This window comes from Ptychodera flava, chromosome 22 (genome assembly GCF_041260155.1).
Source record: "Ptychodera flava strain L36383 chromosome 22, AS_Pfla_20210202, whole genome shotgun sequence".
In the NCBI taxonomy this organism is placed as follows: domain Eukaryota; kingdom Metazoa; phylum Hemichordata; class Enteropneusta; family Ptychoderidae; genus Ptychodera; species Ptychodera flava.
In genome coordinates, this window is record NC_091949.1 from 6,737,107 (window position 1) to 6,764,325 (window position 27,219).

At 38.7% G+C, this 27,219-nt stretch overlaps 1 protein-coding gene across 50 annotated transcripts in view; it reads left to right on the plus strand.

Annotated features, from left to right (window-relative positions):
• The window catches only part of LOC139122555 (ankyrin-3-like), a 193,505-nt gene that overhangs the window by 120,107 nt on the left and 46,179 nt on the right, over positions 1-27,219 (plus strand). For 23 of the 50 annotated variants that reach the window (XM_070688054.1, XM_070688048.1, XM_070688047.1 and 20 more), the window contains 20 exons: positions 130-228; positions 651-947; positions 1,417-1,515; positions 1,854-1,952; positions 2,983-3,180; positions 4,976-5,173; positions 5,601-5,798; positions 6,160-6,238; positions 6,784-6,873; positions 9,787-9,908; positions 11,724-13,573; positions 13,762-13,986; positions 17,397-17,498; positions 19,093-19,253; positions 19,900-20,111; positions 20,528-20,732; positions 21,190-21,286; positions 21,666-21,894; positions 22,441-22,692; positions 23,673-23,783. In XM_070688054.1, the coding sequence (XP_070544155.1) occupies positions 130-228; positions 651-947; positions 1,417-1,515; positions 1,854-1,952; positions 2,983-3,180; positions 4,976-5,173; positions 5,601-5,798; positions 6,160-6,238; positions 6,784-6,873; positions 9,787-9,908; positions 11,724-13,573; positions 13,762-13,986; positions 17,397-17,498; positions 19,093-19,253; positions 19,900-20,111; positions 20,528-20,732; positions 21,190-21,286; positions 21,666-21,894; positions 22,441-22,692; positions 23,673-23,783 (4,923 nt within the window). The remainder of the gene's footprint in view (positions 1-129; positions 229-650; positions 948-1,416; positions 1,516-1,853; positions 1,953-2,982; positions 3,181-4,975; positions 5,174-5,600; positions 5,799-6,159; positions 6,239-6,783; positions 6,874-9,786; positions 9,909-11,723; positions 13,574-13,761; positions 13,987-17,396; positions 17,499-19,092; positions 19,254-19,899; positions 20,112-20,527; positions 20,733-21,189; positions 21,287-21,665; positions 21,895-22,440; positions 22,693-23,672; positions 23,784-27,219) is intronic. The other 27 variants (XM_070688057.1, XM_070688067.1, XM_070688072.1 and 24 more) reach the window with 8 other exon arrangements.

The window sequence follows — 27,219 nt, forward strand, 5'->3', positions numbered from 1 at the left end:
TAAAGGTTATCACGGTTAGTTTCTGTTTGATGCTGTTATCATCATCTGAACAAGAGATAGTCCAGGGTATTGCTCATCCCTCACCTCTGCAGTACACATTTTTATGACTCATTTGTCATTCTCTTGCAGTCTGGCCTGACACCATTGCACGTTGCAGCATTCATGGGCCACGTACAGATCGTATTGCAGCTACTGCAACATGGAGCATCCCCAGATACTGCTAATGTGGTAAGTAATAGTCTCAATTATTCAAAATGTCACCTTTGACCCTTGACATACCACTTAGGGAAATTAAGAAAGGTTGAGTTTGTTTTACATTGTTCTTTGATCAAAATATCAAACTTCAAAGACTTTTAGTTAGTAATCTATACTGACTTTAAGTTTTGGGCACAGTTTTCTCAATTCATGTCACTCCCTGTACACTTCACCCTTTTACCTGTGAACTTCGACCTCATATTGTCCAATGACATAATTTAGAGACAAATATTCCTGCACAGGCTCCAAGTGTTAAGTGAATTGTTTTGATGGTGCATTTCATTAGTTTGTCACCAGAGGGAGCTGTTAATCATGAGAGTGAAAATGGGATTTCACTTACTCTCCAAAAAGAAAGTGATGCCATTTCATTAAAATATATGCTTTATAATTCACAGCGTGGTGAGACTGCACTACATCTTGCAGCCAGAGCCAATCAGATCGACATCATCCGTATCCTGCTGCGTAATGGTGCTGCAGTTGACGCCAGAGCCCGCGAGAACCAAACCCCGTTGCACATTGCCTCGCGTCTTGGCAACGTTGAGATTGTCCTGTTGTTGTTGCAACATGGCGCATCACCAGACGCCCAGACCAAGGACATGTACACGGCCCTTCACATCGCTGCTAAGGAGGGACAAGAAGACGTAGCCTCCGTGCTCTTGGAACATGGAGCGTCCCTCTCAACAACCACCAAGGTCAGAACCCACACACCCCTTTCATACAAGTTAATGTAAATGGACTAATCCGCCCGAGAGCTCTCTGGCAAAAGTGACCATTAGCATGTTGGCTGTTGAACCATTAAATGAATTAGAATCTTGCAAACTATGAATTCAAACTGGACTATGAAATTGTCTCAATGACAGGAAGATATACTTATCAACAACATGAAATTAGCCAGAGATATCAAAATTCCTCTCAAATTTAAAATAACTCATGTTGATTTAGGATGTATTTCTTTCCCTGCTGCTTTACTAATTCTTCAGGGTTAGCATCCAGGCATCTGTGAAAGTTTATGAGTTTCCTTATCTCTATGAAAGAGTGGATGTGTTGTCTTATCCTTTACATTGATAAATGCATAAATTATTATGCATGAACCAAGATTAGACAGATATCTGCTGTAAAGAATTGACTCATACCTGATGTTTCTATGTTTGCAATTTACAGAAAGGATTCACTCCTCTTCATGTGGCAGCCAAGTATGGAAGCTTGGAAGTGGCGTCTCTCTTGCTCAAGAAGTACGCATCTCCTGATGCAGCTGGCCACGTAAGTGACAAATTCATCCCTTTGCATACTGGAAGTCTCCAGGTTTCTGTTTTCTATCAAAAACTCTTTAGGAATCCTTCGTTACCTTTGAAATGGGAAAACGTCTTTGTCATTACCTTGTTCAACTTCAGAAAATGAATGATGAAACGTTGGAGATGAAGACTGAGTCAGATAACTGATGTGTGTTACATTTTTTTTCAGGAAAAAATTGACCACAGTGTTGCTGTGAATATCATCATCTTGAAAAAGCGCCCTCAATAGTTCAAGTTTGTGATTTGTTGTTGTAGGTCACTCATTACTGACTTGGTTTGTTTTGTGTTTCTGTTTGCTTGATACAGAATGGTTTGACACCACTGCATGTTGCAGCCCACTATGACAACGTGAATGTTGCAATGTTGCTGTTGGAACAAGGAGCATCGCCACACTCCGCAGCCAAGGTAAAAATCTCTGCCTCAGTGAAAACCTCCCTCATTTCACAAGCCTCTGACATCTCCTTATTTCCTCTGTAGACAGGCCCTATCGTGAAATCCAATGGGATTGTCCATTCTACAAGAACAAAGGGTTGACACTTTGATTAAGTATCCATTAATCAGCTCTGTGAAACATTGTTTGTATTTTTCTCGCCGATGATTTCTTTAATCATTGATTGATTAAATTTACTTTCTCTGAATGGGATACTTTTAAATTACTACATGTATACTGTTTCTGTGGAAGTTTGTTTTAGTCATACAACCAAAAGTAAAAGGCTGGTTTTCATAAATTTCAAATATTCACAGCGAATAAACTTCACACTTTAGAAATCAAAAATTTCATCATAATGCTGGTGCACTCATCTGCCAATAATTTATTTCCTGCCAAATTTTGAACCTTTGCCACGAAACATGATCCTTGTGAGAAGAAACTATGAGCTTGTCACATTAAGGACATCATATTTCCTGTATGGTTTTACGCGAACATATTGAGAAAGCAAGAAAATTGAAACTGTCAACTGTCATGTTAAAGCCATATCACTTTCCAATTCCATGAAGACATCAGCAGGAGATGTCATCTATGATAACAACCAGTCACTGATACTTAGCTGATTTCCTTGTTTCAGTGAGAAAATTTTTAAAAAATGTTGTATGTTTGCATCTTGCCAACTCCTTTTTAAAAGGGAGGGTGAATACTACTTGCAACTGAAGACTATTTTCAGTGAGATGTGATTACCAGTAATTAGTATTCTGATGAAGAAATGAAAGAGGACATCCTTTTATCTTCTGTTGAAAAATCCATTGAATTTTAACACCCTTGCAGTCTTTGTTTGACTTCCTGCCATCCCTCTCAACAAATGATAATGGTTTAGCCCAGCATAATTCAGAACTTTCGTTTCCATAAAACTTTCAAGAAAGATTCTCCATTTCCATCTTTTAAGTTGCTTGTTCCACTGACATTTGTAAATTCACCTCCTCTCCCCCTCGTCCCTTGCAGAACGGATTCACCCCACTGCACATTGCAGCCAAGAAGAACCAGATGGAGATTGCCACCACCTTACTGGAGTATGGTGCTGAACCCAACGCAACAACCAAACATGGCATCAGTCCTGTTCATCTGGCTGCCCAAGAAGGACACACAGACATGTTGACATTGTTGCTCGCACGAGGTGCTAAATCAGACATTACAGCCAAGGTAAACTGAGCTCTGAAATTCATTAAAAAAGAATATTTTTGTTCCATTTGCTGTTCATTTGATTTTCAGTCGTGACAAGCATTTCCACTCCACTCATAATAAATGAAATACATCTGATAAAGCGACTAATGATATCCATTAATAAGATATTTTTATACACAAGATTATGTATGTCATAAGCAAAAGCCTTGTGACGTATGAAGTACAACTTGTATCCAATGTACTGTCTTGCAACCCACAGAAGCCGTATTTCTAGATATGCACCTTAATCAAGAAAACCAGTGGTTCATATATGTAGTTACAAATGCAGCAACAGCAGACAATTTCAAAAACACAAACAGAGAAAACACATTAATTGAACTTAAAAAAGAAGCATATATTGCACGATCAGCTTCCTGCTATTTGGTTACTGCCATTTTGGCAAGGGAAGAAAACACTGTACGATGTTGTAAAGTTTTATGTTTTTGTAAAAGATCTTTCTGACGCTGCATAGAATGGCGATTTATTCATCATCAGAGATGCTGAAGACAGAATTTTTCATTTTAATGTCACACTGTTGCATCAATGGAATGTGAATGAGTTTGAAAATTGATTCCCAACTGAATGATTTTGAAAACATTTATAATGACATCCACTCTCATCTCACAAGAAACTGTTCCAACGAGGGTTGAGGAGATATCCTATTTTATAGTTTCAGTTCATGCCAGAAGTGAAAGTGCTCACTGGATTTTTATTGAAAAAACCATAAATATTTCATTGCACAAGATCAGCTGTCACTGGCATCGTCTTTTAATAACTAGATCATCATCTCCGTGGACATATCTAGAGTTACTGAGTTTGTCTTTCCATTTAAGCAGTAATTGTCTTTACCATGGTGTGCATGGGCAAAGATTGCACCTCATAAAAATGGATATGATCCCCAGCAGTTGAGTTACATGTGCTCAATATGTATCATGTTGTTTGTCATTGTAGCAAGAATTGATCAAAATGTTCCACAATGTTACGCAACTTTAAACAAACTCTAAATTGTTATGTCAAGGATTGCAATGCTCTCTTGATCAGATGTTTCAGAGCTACTAGCAACAATTATTTTTATTGAAACAGATAACAACAAATTTTGACATTGTCACAAAAATTGACTTCAGTGTGATACATTTAAAACAAAAAATCTGATCCAAATGTTCAATATTTAAAAAGGAGCTTTGTGTTGCATTTATCAACTGACTAATGCCACTTGCTGACCTACCAGTCACCTTCTCATGCAAATGTTACCAAACTTTTTCTTGATAATCGATGAAACTTAAACCATCAGCAGCCCATCAAAATTACAGTGAGAAATTAATTGCAGAAATTATTGAACTTCCTCAAAGTATTGAATAATCTCAGAGTCAGCTGATCTTCATCTTTTATGCCTGATTTCAAAAGTGTTAGGAACAGGAAATATTTCTTTGAGGGGTATAAGTAAACGTTAACAAATACACATTTGGAAATCATGCCTTGGTGCCCATGATAACTTTCATGCAAATTTCTTGAACATAAATCTTGGAAAAAAGGTCGTAAAATGGAAGGGGAATGGATTATGTTTGTGGAAGTGTCTGTTTTTAGCTGGAGCTTTGTGAGGTTTCAGGAATGCATGCCAAGTGGTGCTCATTTTGACTTCCATCTTTTTACATGAAGCTGTATGCTGGAAAAGTATCAAATTTGATACATCTCTAATAAGGAGAATACAAAAGAAAGATTCAAGAATTAAGAATAAATAATAACTCACTGTTTTGTCTTTTGTTTGTAATTTCAGAATGGCCTGACACCCTTGCATCTGGCCGCCCAAGAGGATCGCGTCAACTGCGCCGCCATCCTACTGAACAATGGCGCCTACATAGATGCCCCCACCAAGGCCGGATACACTCCGTTACATGTTGCATGTCACTATGGCAACATCAAGACCGCCACCTTCCTTCTCCAACAAGGTGCCAAGGTGGACGCCAAGACAAAGGTATGTAACAATCAATCGTCTCTCCAGTAGTTTTAATTCAATTATGCCCTCGTACCAAAAAGTGTGATCACGTAAGAAAACCAAAGTCAATGAAAGTGTCAAATATAATATTTTACCCATGCCCAGAGTTTCATACTTGCCAAAAATATTGAGCAAATTAGAAATTTTGCTAAACTAAAAATGTTGATCATGTATGTTTTATGTAGCTTACTTGTATAAAGTTCACAGCACAATAATTGTATGGTGGGATTGGGGAAATTTGTGTTTTCTACATCGTATATACTAGATATTGGATATTTGAGCACAATTGTAAATCTGTCATGTTGTTTCACTTCCCGATCTCCAATAGTGCAAAATTGGATTACAAAATATCTCTGGTTGTAGTTTAATGATGTACTTACAAGAAAAAAATTGTTTCTTGACCTAGGCTGGGTTGACACCATTGCACCAAGCAGCTCAGCAGGGACACGTAGCACTGATCAATCTGCTGTTACAAAACGGTGCTGATCCCAACGAAGTCACCAACAATGGATACACAGCCCTGGCCATCGCCAAGAGACTGGGCTACATCTCGGTTGTCAACACACTTGTCACCGTGACAACCGTTACCACAGTTACCACACAGGTATGTAAAGTAATGTGGGTTCAGAGCAAGCAAGTTCATGGAAAGAGGGGTGTTGAAAAGAAGAATGTTGAGTTGGAGGTGATGGTCACCCTCACAGTGGTGGTCACAGAAATTTATCAAACTACCTACCTTGGAAACTTCAATGAAATAAACTCAACTGTCCTATCCATACATGAAATAAACGTTTTACTCATAATGTTCATTGCAACAGAAATCTTGTTACGATATGAAAACGTCCAGTTTGAACACTTTTTATCATGATCAGCCCAGTATGCTCATGTCATCAATATTTCAATCTGTTCTACAAATGTTTCACATCTTTTAACAACCCACCTTGGTTGTATCATTGGATCATTTGCAGGTTGAGAAGGACGAGAAACTGAAAGTGCTGGTTCCCGAGACCATGCAAGAAACATTCATGTCCGATTCTGAAGATGAAGGTGTGTATTCTGAGTCTGTACAATAACATGACATTTTGAAAAAAGTCTGATTTTGCCCCCGCTGCAATGTATTTGTTTTGACATCCTCACACCGATATACCTATAGCAGACTGACCAGTTCATTTTCACTATTCAAACAAAAATTTCAGTCAAATTTTTGAATTTGGCCGTGTGTGAACCAAAACATATCCATTTGTCCAAACCTTCACTATTCTGATTTTTAAGTTCCTCTTTTAATTTTCATATTTAATAATCATAGTATTCACTTAGAGGTTTATTGCACAATGTTAACATTTATGATAAAAATACACTATATCCCCATTAACATTTCAAAACTTTTCTGTTTTAGTAGTCATAAATGCATGATTGATTATTTTTTAAGATTAATATCTGAAGGTCAACTTACATCTATGAATTTAATTTACTCTTTTCACGGTTTAATTGGTTTCTGTTTGCATGTGCACAGTAATATTAATAACATAATTATTTTATTATTTTTATTATGTTTTACCTGCCACTCAACCTTACAATTGTGTCATACAAAGAAATGGATTCGATCATCTTCCTGCCCACCTCCCCAATATGGTTGCCCTCCTTTAGGGGCTATGACACAGCTGAAACCACACAGACGTTTCGTAAGTGCTCTGCCATATTGGCCAGGGTCCCCCCCTGAAACATGCACAGGCTGTTCCACATTTCAATTGTTGACTTCCTATGATTTCTCAAATTACCTGTAAATCATACCAGTAACACATCTTCTCTCACAAAACAACTTTCATATATAATTTATGCTCTTTAACCTGTTCACCCCAATTCCCTGTGAACCGTTCCACAATCACCAATGATAATAATGGGTTGGGCCAAACCATGGCAGTTAGGTAGCGGTAAAGGCTATTTTTGCACCAATTCTTTTCTCAGAGTTAATGTCAAGTTTCAAGTGTTAGAATCAAGATATTTAGTTCAAATTTTCAGGATAACTCCCTTAGTTAATACTTTCTCCAAAGAATATAAAAATTGTATATTTGTAGCCATGATTTTGAAATATGACACCAATCAATATTAAAATTTAATTTTTCATATTTTTTACATATTTGAATTTAATAATAATTGGATAGTATTAATATTACCAAATTAGTTATAAATATGTTGACACTTTTAATTGTAAGATTTGTATAGCAGGGTTTATAAATAAAATTTGTTTTTATGATTTTACATGGGTTTACATATCAAAAAATTATTAAAAATTCTTTCAAATTTCAAAATGTGATTTTTCAAAAAGTACTTCAAATACAGGAAAATTGTGCCATACAAATCTTATCTGTAACCTTGTTAATAGGCTGTAAAAATTCCATGTCCATATCTCATTTCAAAGGTTGGATTAAATTGGTATAAAATTATGTAAGAAAACTGTTATTCTGTCAAAAATGTTGAAAACAAGCCATATTTGCACCCCTCTTTTGAAGTCACAGAGCAGTCTTTTTGGTTAATCTCACTTTTGACACCTCTTTGACACTCAAAGAATCTAAAAATGCATTTACAATAGCAGTCACGCATTCTGAATGCAAGCACTGCCTTGTCAAACTTTCCTGAAAAACAGTTAAAAATGACTTTCCCTTTTCAAACTTTTTTTTAAAAGCAAGTTAATACACTAGGACTCCCCAACTTCCTTTTATTTGGTCAGTTTTACAGAAGTTTCAACGGCTATAACTCTGCAATGCCTTTGACCCCAAATGTCTAGTTTTTTTATTCCACAGAGAATGTTGACTACTTTTATGTTTTAATAGTTTTATTGAAGTTTATAACTCACGCTCTAGCCTTTACCGCTACCTTAAGGGGTTTAGGTAACTCAACCTGAGGGTCCTTTCTTAACATGAGACAGTTGCATGATGTCATAACCCACCCCTCGTACGAGAGAGTTCCATCCAAGATACCACTTTTAATACCCAATAGGTCAAACCCGGTAATTCAAATAGACCGCGGTACAAAACAAACCCACATGCACAAACGTGCATAGAAGTACATGTATTTCCATACGCATTTAAGCATGTGTTGGTTTATTTGTACCGCCATCACGTGATCTCTCGGGTGTACTGAGTCTGTAGAATACATCATGTCTTTTTATTCTGGAGTAGAACCATTGGGATTTGAATTCATACTCAAAAGTAAAGCTTATTTGAAAATGCCAAATTACAAGGTCAAAGTGCAAAGTCATGGCTAGCCTCAGAATGGCCAGTATCTTCATTTGCCATAACAAATAGTTAAGTTTATAACTACCACTGTGTTTGAAATTCTTAGTTGATCACAATAGTTTCAAATGCCAATGTGGACAAGCTTTACCTTTGACCATAATTGAAGAGATTTGAACAGTAGCTAAGCACAGTAATCAAATTTCAAACTTTTTTGAAATTTTAGTGACAGGATGCTTGGTCTGGACTCTTCAAACTCATCAAATTTTATGTGGTTGCCACCTTGTCTCCTTCCCTTGCACCCTACACGCTTTTGGTCTAACCCCAATTGTTGTCCGTAGTTTGGCATGACATATTTATCATGAATGGCTGTTAAAAGGTCAGCGTTGGAATTAAAACACAGAGAATGGGTCAATTTCAAGTACAGCTATGTCCGATAGTAAATTGGGAACAGCCCATCAAGTGTGCCTGTTTTGTAAAGGAGGACCCTGGCTAAAGTAAACACTTTGGAGAGCTAGTTTTGGAGAATTCACAAAGTGCGTTGTAAAGACCCTCCATTGTAGCTAGGCTGCATTTGATACAGCTTGGAGATTGCCCACCATTTCATATGAAGACATTTTCCACCGTTACTAACAATGAAACACGTTACATGACTGACATGACTCACCCCCATTTATCAATACATAGGTCCAACCATATCCCTGTGAAACAATGGGGTTGTACCAAAAGCTTGGTGGTGGTAGGGGGCAAACAAAAAATAATCACAACATGTCACTTGCTGGGGAGTTTCTGCTGGACAGTAGAACTGACCCAGAATACTAACCTGATCAGTCTTCACATTCACATCATCAAAATGATCATGGATAGTTTGTTGCTCCCATGTCAGCGGTCACATTCACCTGGAGCAAAGTTCAAAGTAGTGGCTGCAAACATTTCAGTGTGTTTGAGAATTCACCAAATACATGTGCAAAAAAGCTGAGAGATTTAGATATCCACCAAAATGTCTTTCTGTGTGTATTTGCCATTGGTTATTTTTATTTTGGTGCATGATAACTTCATGTTTGTTGTAGTTGATTTTATTTCATCTTTATATCATACTTGCACTTGTAATAGTTTTAAATAGTTCTAGCGTCATCATTGCCTCATTATTGGCAACATGCTGCAACAGCTGTTTTTGCAAAGCAGCGCAAGTTCAGCTAGATGTCAACATGCCAGTTTTCTGTCACCATCCAAGACAACTCCACATCATCATTGGCAACCTGAACATCCAAGCTTGGTTGTAGTAGAAACCCTGGACCTCATTTCTGTGTTTTGGATCCTGATGTCTCTTCACTTCTGTTGTTTACTTTCTACCATGTCTAGGTGAGGACACTATGACCGGAGATATGCCTAGTCTGACTGTCGACGAAATGAAAAACATGGCCGACGACTCTATGCCCGTGCTTCATTCAATGACCATTGATGAAATCTGGCTGAAAGACCAGGTATGGTTCACAGTGTTAGATAGCCCTTCATTAAAGGTCTGGTGAAATGGTCCCGTTCGTGTGACTGAATATCTTCCAGGGGGTCAATACTATTACACTCGCAACAGAATTGCAACCTAAAAGTACGCGCAAGTGTTAATTTTTTTGATATTTCTATGCGCGGCTTTCATGGGGTCATTTTGCAACACTCAGGTCACGCCCATAGCGGGGATAATGGTTGGCCGTCTGTGACATCACTGGTGTGTTCATTTACATCGAATAGCGGTCCAACGCCGCCTTATCTCTGCCTGGTATCCGTTAACAAAACACTGTTCGCGCTGCCCATTTGCCACGTTCGCCAATGCGAATCGAAATCCGAAGTGGCGAAAAAAAAATCGATCTAATTCGCCACAGCGACGACACTGATTTTTGTTTAAAAAATATGGTAAAATAAAGAAAAACACGTGGGTTTTTTAGTCTTTGTTTTGTTAATCTGCGCTTCTCTCTCGGCGATTCCCAAAACTGTGTCTACTTCCGTATATCATTGCGTTCTTTCCGTCGTACGTATTTGCAATCGAGCCAAGTCTCGCGAGAGATTTGACGTCATTTAGTCTAGTGGTGTACAGCATGCATAAATAGCTCTCGCGAGAAGTGAAACTTACACACACGCAATCGAGCCCTCGCGATAAATTTGATGTCATTTTGTCTAGTATACAGCGGGCATAGGAACGCTCGCTCGCGAGAATTAAAACTTTTGCTATACATAGCAGACATACGCATTTTAATCGAGGCAACAAGGTTCGAGTGTTGCAGTGATTTACATTGCGGTCTAGATGTTCTGTGTTGTGCATTTTAATCACGGTCTTCAACATTCCATGTTGCGGTCGATTTGCATCGCGGTCCTCGTGGTCCGGTATTCCCGTTGTTCTTCAATTTAATTGCCGTCCCAACGACGCGTTCCGTGTTGCTGTCGATTTGTATCATGGAGGACTCTACCTCCACGATTTGTATCGCGATCTCAATGTTCCGTGTTGTTGTTGTTCGTTTTAATGGTAGTCTCAACATTCAGTGTTGCTGTTCATGCTGTTGATTTGCATTGCGGTCCCAACCTTCTGTGTAGCAAGTAGCGAGGCAGGCTCAGCCGAGGGACCGTGGCCGATCGTACGAACCAGCAGAGACAAGCACATTATGGTTCAAACACTCAACACTTGACGGGAACTTGAAAAAGTTTACAGTTGAGCCGTTCATGTTCTTGCCGCTGTGACAGCCACCCATAGTGAAGGAGGACACTGTCCTGATCATGTAAGCGGAAACTCTAGAAGTTACCCCCCGTAGGGAGCTTACGTAGGTGTGGATTACTTTTCTTCCCGTTATGGGATACGGCGTCAGGCAAACTTCGGAAAGCCGAAAAAAGTCGACTGGAGAGGCTCGGGGGACACGCCCACATTGCATTTTTCTTTTGCCATATTTCATAATCACGCGCGCTAAACGAAAAAAGAAATGAATGTAACTGTTTATAGACCATCAACTGTATTTCTGTGATTTTGCAACATGGGCATTTCACCAGACCTTAAACCCCTTCACTACCTTGAACTCCGGAAATCTCAAGTTCCAAATTGAATTACTACATACTTGAAGTGTAGGAAAATTCTTGATTGTACTTTTGTATTTGATCACACTATCTAAAGGTAAATAAATAACATTGGCGTTAATATTCAAGAGGTTAATAAATTAAAGGGAAAAAGTTCGGCCTAACAGAAAGCTTTTGCTAGTGTGTAGAAAGTTAAATTGCACGTGCATTTGATGAATAATTATATGATGGGATTGTCTTCACAGACACGTCTCACAGTGTACTCAAACCGTGATGAGTCACCGTCCTCCTCACAAAAGGGATCCATGCCAAGTTACTACCGATCTGCAGCCTACACTTCATACTCCAAGACAGGCAGTGTGGAACCAGAAATCATCAAGGCAGAGAAAGCTGCTACTCAGCAGAGTGCTGCTCCCAGCATGGCCGAGAAAGACATGGTCACTAGAACCACGGAGGTGACGATCATCGTCAGTCTTAGGAGGGTCGTCTATGATCAGGATGGCGAACCCATGAAGAAGCCAGATGGCTCCATTGTACATGTCGGAGACCCCTACATGGATGAAGATGGCAAGGAAGTCGAGGGTATGGTGTACGGCCCTGACGGCAAGCCAATTGAATACACAGTATACATAACCATGACCAAAGTTACCAGGATCCTGATCCGAGACAACTACGGTGAGCCAAAGGAAACTCCCGACGGAAGACCAATGTACGCCGGCGATCCTGTCGTTGATGAGGAAGGGAAAGTGACTGAAGGAATGGTGTATAGTGCAGATGGTGAAGAAGTAACATATGATGATTATCTTGCCAGCTCGGTTGAGACAAGAGAACCTCTGGAAGGTCCTGATGGCGAACCACTGAAGACTGCTGATGGCAGACATATTCGCCCCGGTGATCCATTAATCGATGAAGACGGCAAAGTCGTCAAGGAAATGGTGTATGGGCTCGATGGCAAACCTGTGAAATACACCGTCTTCTACACAACTGTCATCGTAACCAGATATATCGTCAGAGACCAGGATGGCCTGCCAGTTCACCACGCTGACGGCAGACCAATCGTAGCAGGCAACCCTGTCGAGGAGGCGGGCGTGATCAGCGAAAAGTTGGTTTACAACCTAGAAGGTAAACCCGTACCCGTTGATGAATTCTATACAGCGACTACTGTGGCCAGACCTACCATCAATGGACCCGATGGTGAACCCATGAAGACAGCTGATGGGCGGGTCATCCACCCTGGCGACCCGGTTACTGATGAAGATGGCAAAATCGTTGATGGCATGGTGTATGGGCGTGATGGCAGACCAGTCAAGTATACAGAGTATTACATCACTGTAACCATAACAAGAAAAGTCATCATTGGTCCGGATGGCAAGCCAGCCAAGACCCCAGATGGCCGACCAATGTACGCAGGAGACCCTGTCGTTGAAAAAGACGGCACTGTTGTGAAAGGAATGGTGTATGGAGAAGACGGCAAACCAGTGACATATGAAGTTTACTACTCCATTCACGGTGTGTCAAGAACCCCTGTCTTGGGTCAGGATGGTGAACCCAAGATGACTCCAGATGGTAGGATTATGTATGCTGGCGATCCGGTCGTTGACGAAAATGGGAAAGTCCTTTCAGGTCTTGTGTATGGTTATGATGGCCGCCCAGTTCCGTATAGCGAGTTCTATTCTAGGAGGACGACAACGACCACCACAACCACAACAACAACGACCATTCTGAGGCAGTCGGTGAAGGACCGAGAGGGACTCCCGATGAAAACGCCCAACGGACAGTACATCTACGCAGGCGATCCGTACATGGATGATGACTGCCAGTACGTACCTGGCATGGTGTACGGCTACGACGGCAGACCAGTCACTTATAGTACATTCTACGCTGAGACCATGACCACCAGAACAATCGTAGAACCGGTGATAGGACCTGATGGAAAGCCTATGAGAAGGCCAGATGGGAAGGTCATCTATGTTGGAGACTCTGTGGTCGACGAAAATGGAACGATTGTTCCAGGAATGATCTATGGTGCAGATGGCAGACCCATACCCTACACACAAGATAATGTCGCTCTTACATCCATTCCAGTTCATGCAGGGTGAGTACTTTATTGTAACTATTACTGGGTCATAGTTAACATCTTCTACCCCTCTTTTCAGTGCATAGTTTCATCCACAACCTTAGAAAAAAGTAGGACAAAACAAAATTGTAAAAGAAATTAGCACATGCAACCGTTACATTCGCCATATTTCTAAATCTTTTTTTATCTCCATGTCATTTCCACAGCTTCCTCATTAGTTTCATGGTTGATGCCCGGGGTGGTGCTATGCGGGGTTGCCGTCTTCCTGGACTACGTATCATCGTCCCGCCAGGGAAGGCAACCGGGCCCACTCGCATCACCTGCCGACTCATCAAGAGGCAGAAACTGATCAACCCACCTCCGCTGATGGAAGGCGAAGCTCTTGCCAGCCGTGTCCTCGAGGTCGGACCCTCTGGTGCACAGTTCCTAGGGTATGTGGTGTCCCCTCGTGCTAATTTTTCACATATGCCATGCTGCAATTGTGATCACATGACCAGGTAGCTGAGTCGCATATCTGACACTGGTAGCAGAATGAATATCGTCATTTGAGGAGTTTTGCCACCTCTGTTGGAAAAAATTTACACTTATTAGTTCTTCGGTACCATTGCTAATCATCAAGGTGCATCCTCCTGCAGTGAATAAAATATATGGAATACATGATATGAAACCAATGAAACCAGACCAATGTCATGAGGTGGATCATTGTATTGAGATCGTCCTCACAGTGCTGCCTATGTCAAGTGCATCGCAGTGTCACAACAAATACATTCATCTATATGATGTTACATTTCCCAATATTTTATGCATCATTCCAACTTCCGAGAATAACAGAAAATTTCATCCGTCCTCAGGGCCTCTCACTGTGGTGGCATGTTTGTGAAGCATGACTTAATATTTCTGTCTTTCATCCTTCCATAACTAATGTGCAAACCTAATTTCAATTTCAGAAAGACTGCATATCTCTCCCAGCAGACGATTCTAATTATATCCCCCCTCGACCCTTACAATCCCGCCCAACATCCACTACAGTCCCCGTTGAACTAAACTTCACTATTTTCATTAATTTTGTGCCTGTTAGACTCACGTTATCAACAGCTTTTGATAACTTGAAGTCTGGTATCTTGCTATATCTCATAAATTTCATATATACTGTGTTTATATCCTCTCATTAAATTTAAGTGTTCATTCAATTCCCATTTATCTAAGCTATCTTTAATATTTAATGATAGGTGTTTTTATGAAATTGTTTTCAATAAGCAAACCATGATATGCCATCACTTGAATACTATCATTTTCATTATACAAAACTGAAAAAACATATTATTCCTTCAAATACAATACACACACACAGTTCTTCATAAAGACATATCCGGCCATGTTCCCACAGATACGCCTGCTAGTTTCATATTTCCTTTCATGCATGTCACATATACAGATAAATGTTACAGCTGAGGTGAGGGTAATGTGGATAAATGGATCAAGAGCTGTGTTAACATTGCTGCTCTATCATGTATCACTGCGTTGGGAGACCAAGGGCAATTTACGCAAAAAAATCGGGTACCCTAGTAACATCGCTTGGTGAAATGTCCTAAACGATACATTACATGACATACCTACAGAACTATGTATTCATACGTGCATACTCCTCTCACTACATACATACCAACCTTAATCCACAATAACATGCACATTGTCATGTAGACATACATGACTCTATCATTCATCAACAGTTTCATCAAAAGTTTGTAAAAGCCGTAAATGATACTGTACTCTAGTTCACAAACCATGTGTCTGCATTGCCCAGCTTTAGCAAAAATTCTGAATAAACATGCACATACACCTTTCCTGCAATTCATATTGCATGCATGCATACACACAATACACACACATATATGAATACATACATTTATTGATGACACACCAAGTCATAATCAGAACTACGTTTTCATAATCCTGTCAAATTACAACTTCAAATGCACCAGCACATTAAAACACCATAAACTGTCATTCTAACTACACTACATAGTAAATAAAACTTTCTGATTAATCCTTATAAATCACTGATTCTCATAAGCATTTCTCTCCTAACAATTAACTTCTTACAGCTTGGAAAGTCTGGATGCGTATCGTAACATTACTATTTCTTAATGATATTTTCATCATTGCTGTTATTTCTTGCTTGCATCCTGTTCTCACCCTTTCACCTCTTGGCTATGATCGGTGCTTCCAAGATAAAACTAAATCATCCAATGTAAGGGTATCCTCCTACAAATGTAATTTGCTCATCAAAAAACAAAGTGCGCATCGTAGAATCTATGTGTTCTTTACAAAGTTCCCTTTTCATGATCGTAACATTTCATTGAATTTTGTGTGCTGTAATGGGAATCTCTTTGCATAGTTTGGTGCTGTTATCTCAGTAGAAAGCTAGTTCAAAAGCTGTTCATGCGCATACCGCTATGCAGAGATCCAGCTTTGCTCTGGGAAGCATAAGGCTGTACTAAAATCTATTAGAGAAATAATGATTAAACTCCCATGAGAACTTGAAAAAATATCCCAGCAACACCTTCAGAAATCTACCAAGGTTGTGATACCAATTTCCTCTCCAAAAAGGTAAAGAAGTTTGAAATCGTCATAATGCCCACAATAATATTAATTAGTGACAATATTGCACTTCTATAATAAAAACACTTATGATAGTGGTAAACATATATGTCTTTTATCACAATCTATTTTTTTATCATCGATTTCAAGCATTTCATCAAAATCTTTCACGTGTATGTGATGTCTTAGTTAAAGACTGTAAGTCAGTAAAAGTTAATTATTGCTGTTCAGTTATTTACAGCTTACCTAGTTCCTCATGAGCGCAGAATTGTTTCAAAGTTCCCGTACTGTTCACTAATATTTCAGAATTGTTGCAAAAACTTTTGTACAGTGTTCTAGTGTGTTAAAATAAAATGCTAATCCAGGTATAATACTTGAAAGAGAAAGTGCTATGTTCCCCCATCAATATTGCTGTTGATAAAAAAATTATCAGGAGTTGTCCTCAATACAAAAAAAACCGTCAGAACACGCAAGTTTTCCCTTGCCTCAAAAGTTAGTTAAGAGATTTTGAATGAACATGTTCGTATTAAATGAAAAATGTGGACAATTTGCAAAAAATGTTGCCACAGCCAATGTGAATGACCACTCCTAAACAAAGCAGTAAAGATCACACTACAAGTTCAGGTAAAACTGTTGGCATCAAAGTCTACAAATAAAACAAGACTAATATCTCTCAATGAAATGTTTGGTACTATTACCGTTAAAAAGCAAACATGATCATAGCCGTATACTTTTGAAATCTTTTAACAAAATTTAGCATTGGACAGCCAAGTGTTGATGTAGCTCATTTGATGTAAGTGGAAGTTCTGCTTGAACCGACTGAGTCTTTCTGTTTCCTTCTCTACTTTGAGTCAACTATACTACCATATTACTTAAAATGTACCACAATTACAGTATATGTAATGGGTATACAATTTTTATACAAAAATACCATAATGGTATTAGAAGTTGTATGTAAATACTGCTACATTTGTAGGCAAACTGTGAACATTGTACATAAAATGTACAACTATTGTATCCAAAATATGCAACAATGTAAATAAAGCATTTAATCAAAGGGTCATTTTCAGTCTTAGTTTCGTGATCAAAATTTTTGCCTACATCAGTCTAACTTGTTCAGTGCTTGGCTGTCCAATCATTAATGTAAAGGATGAGAACAGGGTAATATACGCTGCCTAACATATTCTAAATAACTCATCCCACATTCTGTCTGTCTGTCCACCTCACTGACTTGCAATAGGGGGTTAGGCAACAAGATTTATTACTATCCCCCTCTCAATGAAGGAGAGGCCCTGGTCAGCAGGATTGTTGAACTTGGCCCAGCACAAGAAAAATTCTTGGGGTATGTAAGCGTATCTTGCTCCGTGCAAGACATCACCCCTTGCCCTTATGCAAGTGCAAAGGTCGTTGCTGTGTTGTGTAAGCCAATGCCAGGTCATTTTTTCCTGAGAAAGTATCATTATTTTGCTATCAGCATTGTTACTATTATTATTTCCTTCAAATCTGACCTTCCCTTTGAGCCTTTCCACCCCTGACTGCCTCACCGATTGGTATGACCCAATAATATTTATGTGTGGGTCGTTCTACATTACTTGAGATGCGGGTGAGGAAAGGTTGCAAAGTGGGTGCGGATTGCTTATTTGGAAGTCAATATTATATATTTAGGTGTTGTTTTTGAGTTATTTCAGTTCAAGTTTTTCAAGTTACATTTATGAGTCATCGCTGTCATCTGCACTAATGTTATTGTTAAAGGTGCACTCACTTTGCTAAGCATGGGGGAAATGTACATGTACCTTTCACTACCCGTTTTCCTGTAAATGGAACTGACCAGTCATGTGAGAATGTGAGGTCTTTCCACATTTTCCGGAGAAAGTGTGGATAGCGGGTTTAACGGTGTATAACTTCTAACAAGCGTATTATTTTTTTTTTCGGTGTTGTGTGTTTTATGCAAATGGCTGTGAATGCATGAAGTGAATGCCTGCACTTTGTATCTGAACATCTTGGTAAAATTGAAATGTTTGCAATTTGTGATAACATTTAATTTAACCTTTGCATTCCTGTTGCATTTGTCTAGGGTTTTTTGTACACGTCTTGCAGAAGCTGGCCGTTGGCTGTTGTTTGTTCATATGTACTTTAAAATTTCTTGCAAAGCTTATTGCGAGGGTAAAGGGGACTCTGATGTGATATGAGAATGTTTGTTTAATGTGATATGTTTTGTGTCCTATCTTTCATAATATCAATTTGAGAGGGAAGTTGTAACTTTTTTGGTGTTAATTTGGTTGTTTGAATAAAAGGTGGTGCCTGCGGTACATGAAATGTTTATTCAATATTTTTCTCCCCACAGAGTGAGATCAGTCATTTAAAAACGATAGCCCAATATGTAGAATGTCTTGATTAATTTGTTTCTTGTAAATACAATGAGTAGAACAACATCTGGAGTGATTTTTTACTGTATCATCTAATGACCAAAATAACATCACAATGTGTCAACTTTGCCATTTTCATATTTGATCAAGTTCAGTGACAGGCAGTCCCAGCTATCGTGCCCTTTCAATATAGACAAGCAAAAACTTGAGATGTGCATGTCTTGTTCTGAGAAAATGATCAATTGTTATTATATTCAGACACTTTGTTGAGCAAGTTTCAAGATTTATATGTCTAAAAACACATGATGTTTCAAGTTTGGGTTCAAGAACTCTGCAAAAGATAAAGTTGATCAGTCTAAAAAAGTTAAAGTTTAATATTGTTAAAAAGCTGATCACACCTCCAATGTTATAATATAGCAAGCAATGGTTTTTAGACATTTTCAAAATACATTTGCAACAGAATGCTTATAGTTGTGAATATTGTGTGTAAGCTTGAAAATCACCAATTGGCATGATAAGTTTTTTCTGTCTCCTCACTCAACACACTTGCCTTTGTTTTTCCACCAACAGTCCAGTCATCATAGAAATTCCACACTTTGCCGCGCTGCGCGATAAAGAAAGAGAAATCGTGGTCCTGCGCAGTGACACTGGCGAGACTTGGAAGGAACATGCAATTGAAACAACCGATGATTTAGTTCATGATGCCCTGAACGGTACTCTGGATGGTGACGGTAAGTCATACCAAAATTACAACCAAGAAATTGTAGCTTGGATACAGAGATATGTGTCTTGTACAATTTTTTAGCAGTATTCTTGAATTCACCATTATACTTCTTTACACAGAAACGAATACATGAACCTACCTTAAAGGTATACAGTCACCTGTAATCTAAATATGCCCATATATGGTCAAAGGGGTGTTCCTTGGTATTCAAAATGCCTGTGTGAGGGCGCTGTTTTTAAAAAGTGACCACCCGCTTAAAATCTGTGATTAGTTAGATTTTCTCTTTCCATGGTAACTGTGGCGAAATTTGAACAGGTGACAGTATACCTTTAAATCTAAGTATAAACAAATATTAAAAAGCACTTGGTTAAGGTAAGCCATGACACAATCAAGGGTATGTTCAGGAATCTGTTACTAATTATTTCTTTCAGTATATGCATACTAACGCAAGCAATTCTCTGGACTGGATTTTTGAGCTTTCTTTTACCATAGTTCCTCTGAAATCTGTCATCATCCCTACGTCTTCGGTTTTACAGTGCTCTAGAAAAGACCCACAAGACAGTGAGACGCCCTTCCCATTGCAATAGATTCATTGCAAACAGTGCAAGAATGTACATTTTATTCGATTTTGAAATTTACTTTTTTCCAAACAGAAATTGAATCTTGCGATGATCTGATGGAGAAGCGTATCTGCAGGATATTAACTAAGGATTTCCCACAATACCTTGCAATCATTTCCCGTGTCCGACAAGAGACAAACACAATTGGACCATCAGGAGGCATGCTGAGCTCCACAGTAGTGCCTCAGGTCCAGGCAGTATTCCCCGAAGGAACTCTGACCAAGAAAATTAAAGTAGGCCTTCAGGTAAGTCAGTGTCCACATCACCGATGTAGTTTGATTTTGTCAGTCAGTGTGGTTGTCAATAGAACAGCCACTTCTAGTAAACCTGTGTTTCTTTTAGACTGATATTCATTTGTATACACAAGAGACTCAAGATGGGGTTTTCCTGATTTGTATGCAGTCCAAAACCGATGGCTCCGTAGCTTTTTAATATAAAACTTTTGATACAAAATCTGTTCACTGTAGCACCAGTTCATGAATTCAGGGAAACTCTTTCACAGACAATGTTGGTACAACTTCATGGATTTCTTTGACGAAGTCAAACTGACACCGCAGGAAGTTATTTGGCAAATGGAAGAATTTCTCTGACATCTTCATTTGAGCGTCTGTTTCAGCCAGCCTTATAAACTAATCTCTGTCTTCATATCTTGTTGTGACAGGCACAACCAGTGCCACATGACCTGGTCAAGAGAATCCTGGGCAACCGTGTGATGGTAAGTCCCATCGTGACGATTGAACCCAGACGGCGGAAGTTCCACAAGGCTATCACAGTGACCATTCCAGTACCTTCAGCCAACACACAGGGTGTGATGAACGGCTATGGTGGCGATACGCCAACCCTCAGATTACTCTGCAGTATCACAGGTATGAGGTAGCACTTTGTGATGTGTACTCCTGTTTATGCATCTGCTGCAGAAGTAGAACATGTATGTAACTATGGATAGTTGTATCAATCAGGCTTATTTTACATAAGGTATGGCCCAATTTGTTTTCCAGATCACAAGTTGTAAGAAACTTTACATTTCGTTTGTATCACAATATAGTGTATGCTATTGAGGAGAGCTCCAAAATTTGTGCTGATAAAACATAACAGTAGATAGATCCAACAACTGTAACCTTGAACTTGTCAAAGTGGTAGTCATGATGTGTCACTCAAATTTTATCACATTCTGTAGAATCAGTCAATGTCATATCTAGAAATGGTTACGTTTGCTGCATTGAGTTCAAACTTGTAAATACTTTGACAGAACATCTGTCTAAACATGATAACCCAAGATAACACTTTCTGATAAAATGGTTTTGTTTATTTGTTTGTTGACAGGTGGCACAGCACCTGCACAGTGGGAAGACATCACCGGAACCACACCACTGACATTTGTCAACGATTGTGTATCTTTCACAACAACAGTTTCAGCAAGGTATGTACAACAAACACCTGTAATGAACATAAACACCTGTAGGAATGCTTTTATATTCTGTAAAAATATTATTTGCCAGTCATTCTTCAGAATGTACAGCGTGTGATTGATGAATATTTACCATTCGTAATTGTATGATTTGCATATTTGTTACCCATATATGAACTTAAACATCAATGAATCTATGAATCTGACATATGCTTGGAAATATACTAGTCATATATATATATATATATATATATATATATATATATATATATATATATATATATATATATATATATATATATATATATATATATTATATATATATATATATATATATATATATATATATATATATTCAAGATGGTAACTATTCTCTCCCCTCTGCCCCAAGGTTTTGGCTAATGGATTGTCGGGAAATCAACCAAGCAAGTAACTTTGCCAGGGAGCTCTACCAAGAAGTCATTGCTGTACCGTTCATGGCCAAGTTTGTTGTCTTTGCAAAAACACACGACCCCATCGAAGCCAGACTACGCGTCTTCTGCATGACAGACGACAAGATGGACAAAACTCTAGAAGTTCAGGAACACTTTAATGAAATCGCACGCAGTCGTGATGTTGAAGTAAGCAGTTTACTACAGTACTATTGATACACACACATGCATGGACACACATGTATACAAACCCACATTCTATGTAAAGCTGCCACTAAACAGAATCCTTGTGAGGTACAGGTATAAAGCTTCAATGTAAAGAGATGTATACGTACAGACAGAGAGAGTTTCTGTCTTTTATCTAGTAGTGTTTACCATTGTATGCAAATAATTCTCATGCTCTCAAAGTTCTTGCTCGCTACAGTTTTATTTGCTGACCCAATCCCTTTGTTCATTGAATTTTATTAAAAAGGTATGTGTAAGATCAAGATACAAGATTGTTTTGCTGTGATTTCTCTGCATTACTCAAAGGTTTGAAACATGCAACTATATTTGACAAACTTCTAATCCAGCAAATTAATGAAAAAAGTCATGTGACTGTATTCTGTAAATGTGACATTGAAATGTGAGAACCATGACCAGAAAAGAAATAAAATGGTTTTGAAGTTGATAAACATAAAATAAGGCATCTTTCCATAAGTGCGTACTAATGCCAAACTTTCACATTGTCTTTAGGTTTTAGACGGCAAACCACAATACATAGAACTGGCTGGCAACCTAGTGCCGGTGCAGAAGTCTGGAGAACAGCTCCACCTCAATTTCCACGCCTTCCGCGAAAACCGCTTGCCATTCTTTGTACGAGTGCGGGACCAGACGCAGGAACCGTGCGGTCGGCTGTCATTCATGAGAGAACCAAAAGTCCAACGGGGGTTACCACCGCAGAAGGCAATGTGTAATTTAAACATAACAATTCCAGAGTATGTCAAGGTAAGGATCATTTGCCAAGAAGTGAAGCAGTTGCTTCAAGATTGTGAACATGTACTTGAAGACGTTAAAGTACATCATTCAAAACTATTATGCAACATACTGTCAAATCACCTCTAAGGTTGTAAAAACAGTTTCACATCAACGGAAGCAAAATAACCAATCACGAGTGATCACTTTAGATTCAAAGTGAGCAGTCCAGTTTGAGAAAAACTGCCTTTGGTGGCAATTATTTTGAAACAAAACAGCAAATTAATTAATTTGTTCACCTTATATTTGAAAAGATAATTTCAATACATGGAGAAGTGGATATGAAACAAGCAACTATATGCAAGACAAAGAAAAATTCAAACCAACATACGTAACTGGAAAGAGAGTTTGTGACAAAGATGCTTTGTAATGGACTTCATAGTCCAAACAACCAATGCCTGTCACCTTTATCTTTATTATTTGTGTTCATATTTGTATTTTTTAATCATGTACATGGCCATCATATTCTGTAAATTTTAAATTCTTTTTTCTATCCACTGGTTACTAATGTATATAAAATTCATGTGGTTATCATGGGTTTTCATGGATATTTTCTTTTTCCATCCTACAAAACATTGGTTGATTATAATTACTTGTGTCTGTGGTCATATTCGCTTTAAAAGTTCAGAATAGTTTTAAAATGTGCATTTTTATTTCAGTTTGTGTTTGTCTATGGTAAATGATTCTGTTTTGAGCTTTGCAGCTTAGCATGGCAACAAAGCTAAGCACTGGAAAGCTAATTTAGAGCTTATTTTGTAAACTATCCTATTTAAAGATATCTGTCACTTTTAAATTAAGAAACATGCTTTGCTTTTTCTTTTTTTTCCCCCCTCCTCAATTTTCTGTTCTCGCTGTCCACTCGGCGTGCTATGTTGTAAATTCTTGAATCTTTGATGTGTGCTCCTACTGCACTACTGTGCCGTACTGTGCTGTGTGCTGTGCTGTGACCGTAGTACTACTGTTTGGTCGGCCGGCCTAACAGTCCCAATGATTTTTCTCTCCTAACCACCTATCATTTGACGGAAAAGGTCAAAAAAGAAGACGAAACCAGTAGCGACGACGAGGTAACTTCTGAACGCTTTGTGCTAACTTGGTTGGCGGCGAGGGGCTTCACAACTCTGTTTTGGTTTGAGACAGGCATTTTTCTGTGTAGTTTTTCACCACCCACACTGGCTAGTGGTATACAATAAGCACTGTTAGAGGTCATTGCCTTTAGACAATCCACTCCACTGAGAACAGAAAAATATGTTCATCAGGCCAATTGTTATTCACAGCCCCACCACCAACTGAGAAACAATCTGAAAAAAAAATATGACAACCTCACTAATAGGAGTTAACCTTTTCACTGTAAAGGGTTTTGGTCCCTTCCATTATTCACTGGACCCACATAATTGAAAATATAAATTAGCAATAGGATTGTGGTTGATTTGTTAGTTGTAGGATGCAACATACAGAGTAATAGGGTTATAGGTTTGAAGACTAAAAAGGTGTTGATGTAAGTAAAGAACAACTGAGCCACATTGTCAGCTGGGAGCCATCTCTTTAGTTCTGATATCAAAATTGAAGTGAAGTGAAAGCTCTTCTGTCTGGTTAATTTTTCTCTTCCTCAACTGCATATAAGACCAGACTCTTTGATTTGTACATAAAATAATTCAAGTTAGTGTTAGCTTGATTCTTGTCACGTCAAGCCGCATCATTGCCATGTAAAGAAAGTCAACATTTCTGAGATAAATCTAGCTGCCCACTATACCAAACTACCATCTTTTTGTTCCAAAATGAGATCAGAATATATCTACCATTCAGTGTCCTCAACATAAAACTGACACAAGGAAGTTGTCTCTAAAATAATAACATTTTATGATTCTACGGCGATGACGTAAAACATATTTTCCTAAAGTTTGAAATTGACTCGGAGATTGAGACGCCATACAGCTACAGAATTTCCTCAAAAAGTGATTTCTTTACCTTCCTGTGTTACTGTGACCAAATTTATAGGGTGTTTGTTTCCCGATAAACTATGCAAATCTATATCTACCTCTATTTGTTTGGAAATCTGGTTTGTACAGGCATTAAGAATACACTCCATTGTGAGGAATGGTGTTGGTTGAGTCCCCCTTGAACACACATGCATTAAGTTGTATGATAACCCTGATTTGCCACTAGCCAGTGTTGTGAAGATTTGCCTGTTGGAATCAAAACAGAGCACAGTGAAGAGATCCAAGCTGAGGACCAGTGCCGCCCTAATATTGCAAATGTACCATAGCAGTTTTGGAGAAGTCTACTCATTGCTGACAATCTGTCTGTTGCATGAAAAAAAAAACCACACAATAAATGACAAATGTCCAATGTGCCAAAAGTTTCATAAATTACACATTTGCATGAGGTATGGAAATTAATGGTTGCACATTGTGGGTTGGGGAGGAAAAGGGATTTTGGTTCCCCCAGCACAAAAGTGAACAGGTGCTAGCTTATTAAGTACTAAGGATTGACAAACCATGGTGTATTTTAACAAAATCAAAACTAATTCGAATCCAAAATTATTGTTTGTTAGTCCCCGCGGACGAAGTCCGGCGGGGACTTATAGATTGGGTCCCGTCCGTGCGTCCGTCCGTCCGTCCGTCCGTCCGTCCGTCCGTCGTCATCACAGTTTCTCAGACACTGCTGAACCAATTTCGTTCAAACTTGGCACAAAGGCATAGCACTATGACCTACAGATGCACGTAGATTTATTTTGTGATACGATCCAATATGGCCGCGAGGCGGCCATTTTGTTGCGATTTTTCATGTCTTTGGACCATAACTCAAACATCTTGAACAGATTCTGTTCAAACTTGGCACAAAGGCATAAAACTATGGCTTTTATATCCATGTAAAATATATCACGATACGATCCAATATGGGCGCGAGGCGGCCATTTTGTTGCGATTTTTCGTCTTTGGACCATAACTCAGACATCCTTGAACATATTCTGTTCAACCTTGGCACAAAGGCATAACACTATGGCCTACATGTGCATGTCAAATTATTTTGCGATACGATCCAACATGGCCGCGAGGCGGCCATTTTGTTTGCGATTTTTTCATGTCTTTGAACCATAACTCAAATATCCTTGAACCGATTCTGTTCAACTTTGCACAAAGGCATAACACTATGGCCTACATATGCTTGTCAAATTATATTGCGATACGATCCAATATGGGCGTGAGGCGGCCATTTTGTTGGGATCTTTCATGTTTTTGGATCATAACTCAGACATCCTTGAACAGATTCTGTTAAAACTTGGCACAAAGGCATAACACTATGGCCTTCATGTGCATGTAAAATTATTTTGCGATACGATCCAATATGGGCGTGAGGCAGCCATTTTGTTGCGATTTTTCATGTCTTTGGACCATAACTCAGACATCCTTGAACCGATTCTGTTCAAATTTGGCACAAAAGCAAAACATTATGCCCTTCATATGAACGCCACTTTATTTCATGATATGATCCAATATGGCCGACAGGCGTCCATTTTTTTGCGATTTTCTCATGTGAACCATAACTCAAACATCCTTGAACTGATTTTGTTCAAACTTGGCACAAAGGCAAAGCACTATGGCATACATATGCATGTATCAATTAACCTTGCGATAGGATCCAATATGGCTGCAGAACTGCCATTTTGTTGGAATTTTGCATGTCTTTGAAGCATAATTCAAAGGTCATTAAACCCATTTTGTCCAAACTTGGCACAAAGATCAAGCACTATGGCACACATACATGTATACATGTCAATTTACTTCGTGACATGTTCCAATATGGCTGCCAGATTGTCATTTTTGGATTTTTTCATGTCTTTGAGGCTTAATCATATGCAAATATTCCTTATCCAATGTTGTTGAGACTTGGTACAAAGATAAAGTACTATGGCATACTTATGCATGTCTACTAATTTTGTGCTACGATCCAAATGGTCAATAGACAGCCATTTGATTTCAATTTTATAAACATAGGTCACTGTCCTTCAATGGACTGATTTTGTTTAAAAACGTGATATGGCTGCATTCTTGTGCACATTAATTTGTTTCATTATATGATCCAAAATGGCTGATTACAACAACATACCCGATCCCATACCATTTCGAAAATTCCACCAAACCATGTGTATAGTATGTGCTGTCATGACACTAGAGGCAGTGAGGGCATCGTTATGTGTGATGTAATCAAAAGTTCCTTTAGTGGTCAACACCGGCAGAGATGAGTCTTTTATTGAACGTTCCTCAGATTACTTTATTATGCAAGTCACAGGCCTGATGCACCCGTTGCATCAATGTCATTCCACAGCTACCTAGACACCAAAGATTATAACAAAATGGACAAGCGGGGACTGTGTCATCACCGATGACTTGTTCAAATTATACTTGGCAAATTAACTGACTGATCTACTATAATCTCAAATTTAAAGATGAAAACATTTTCTTAGAAAACATTTTGGCAGGTATTTGATGTATTATTTTG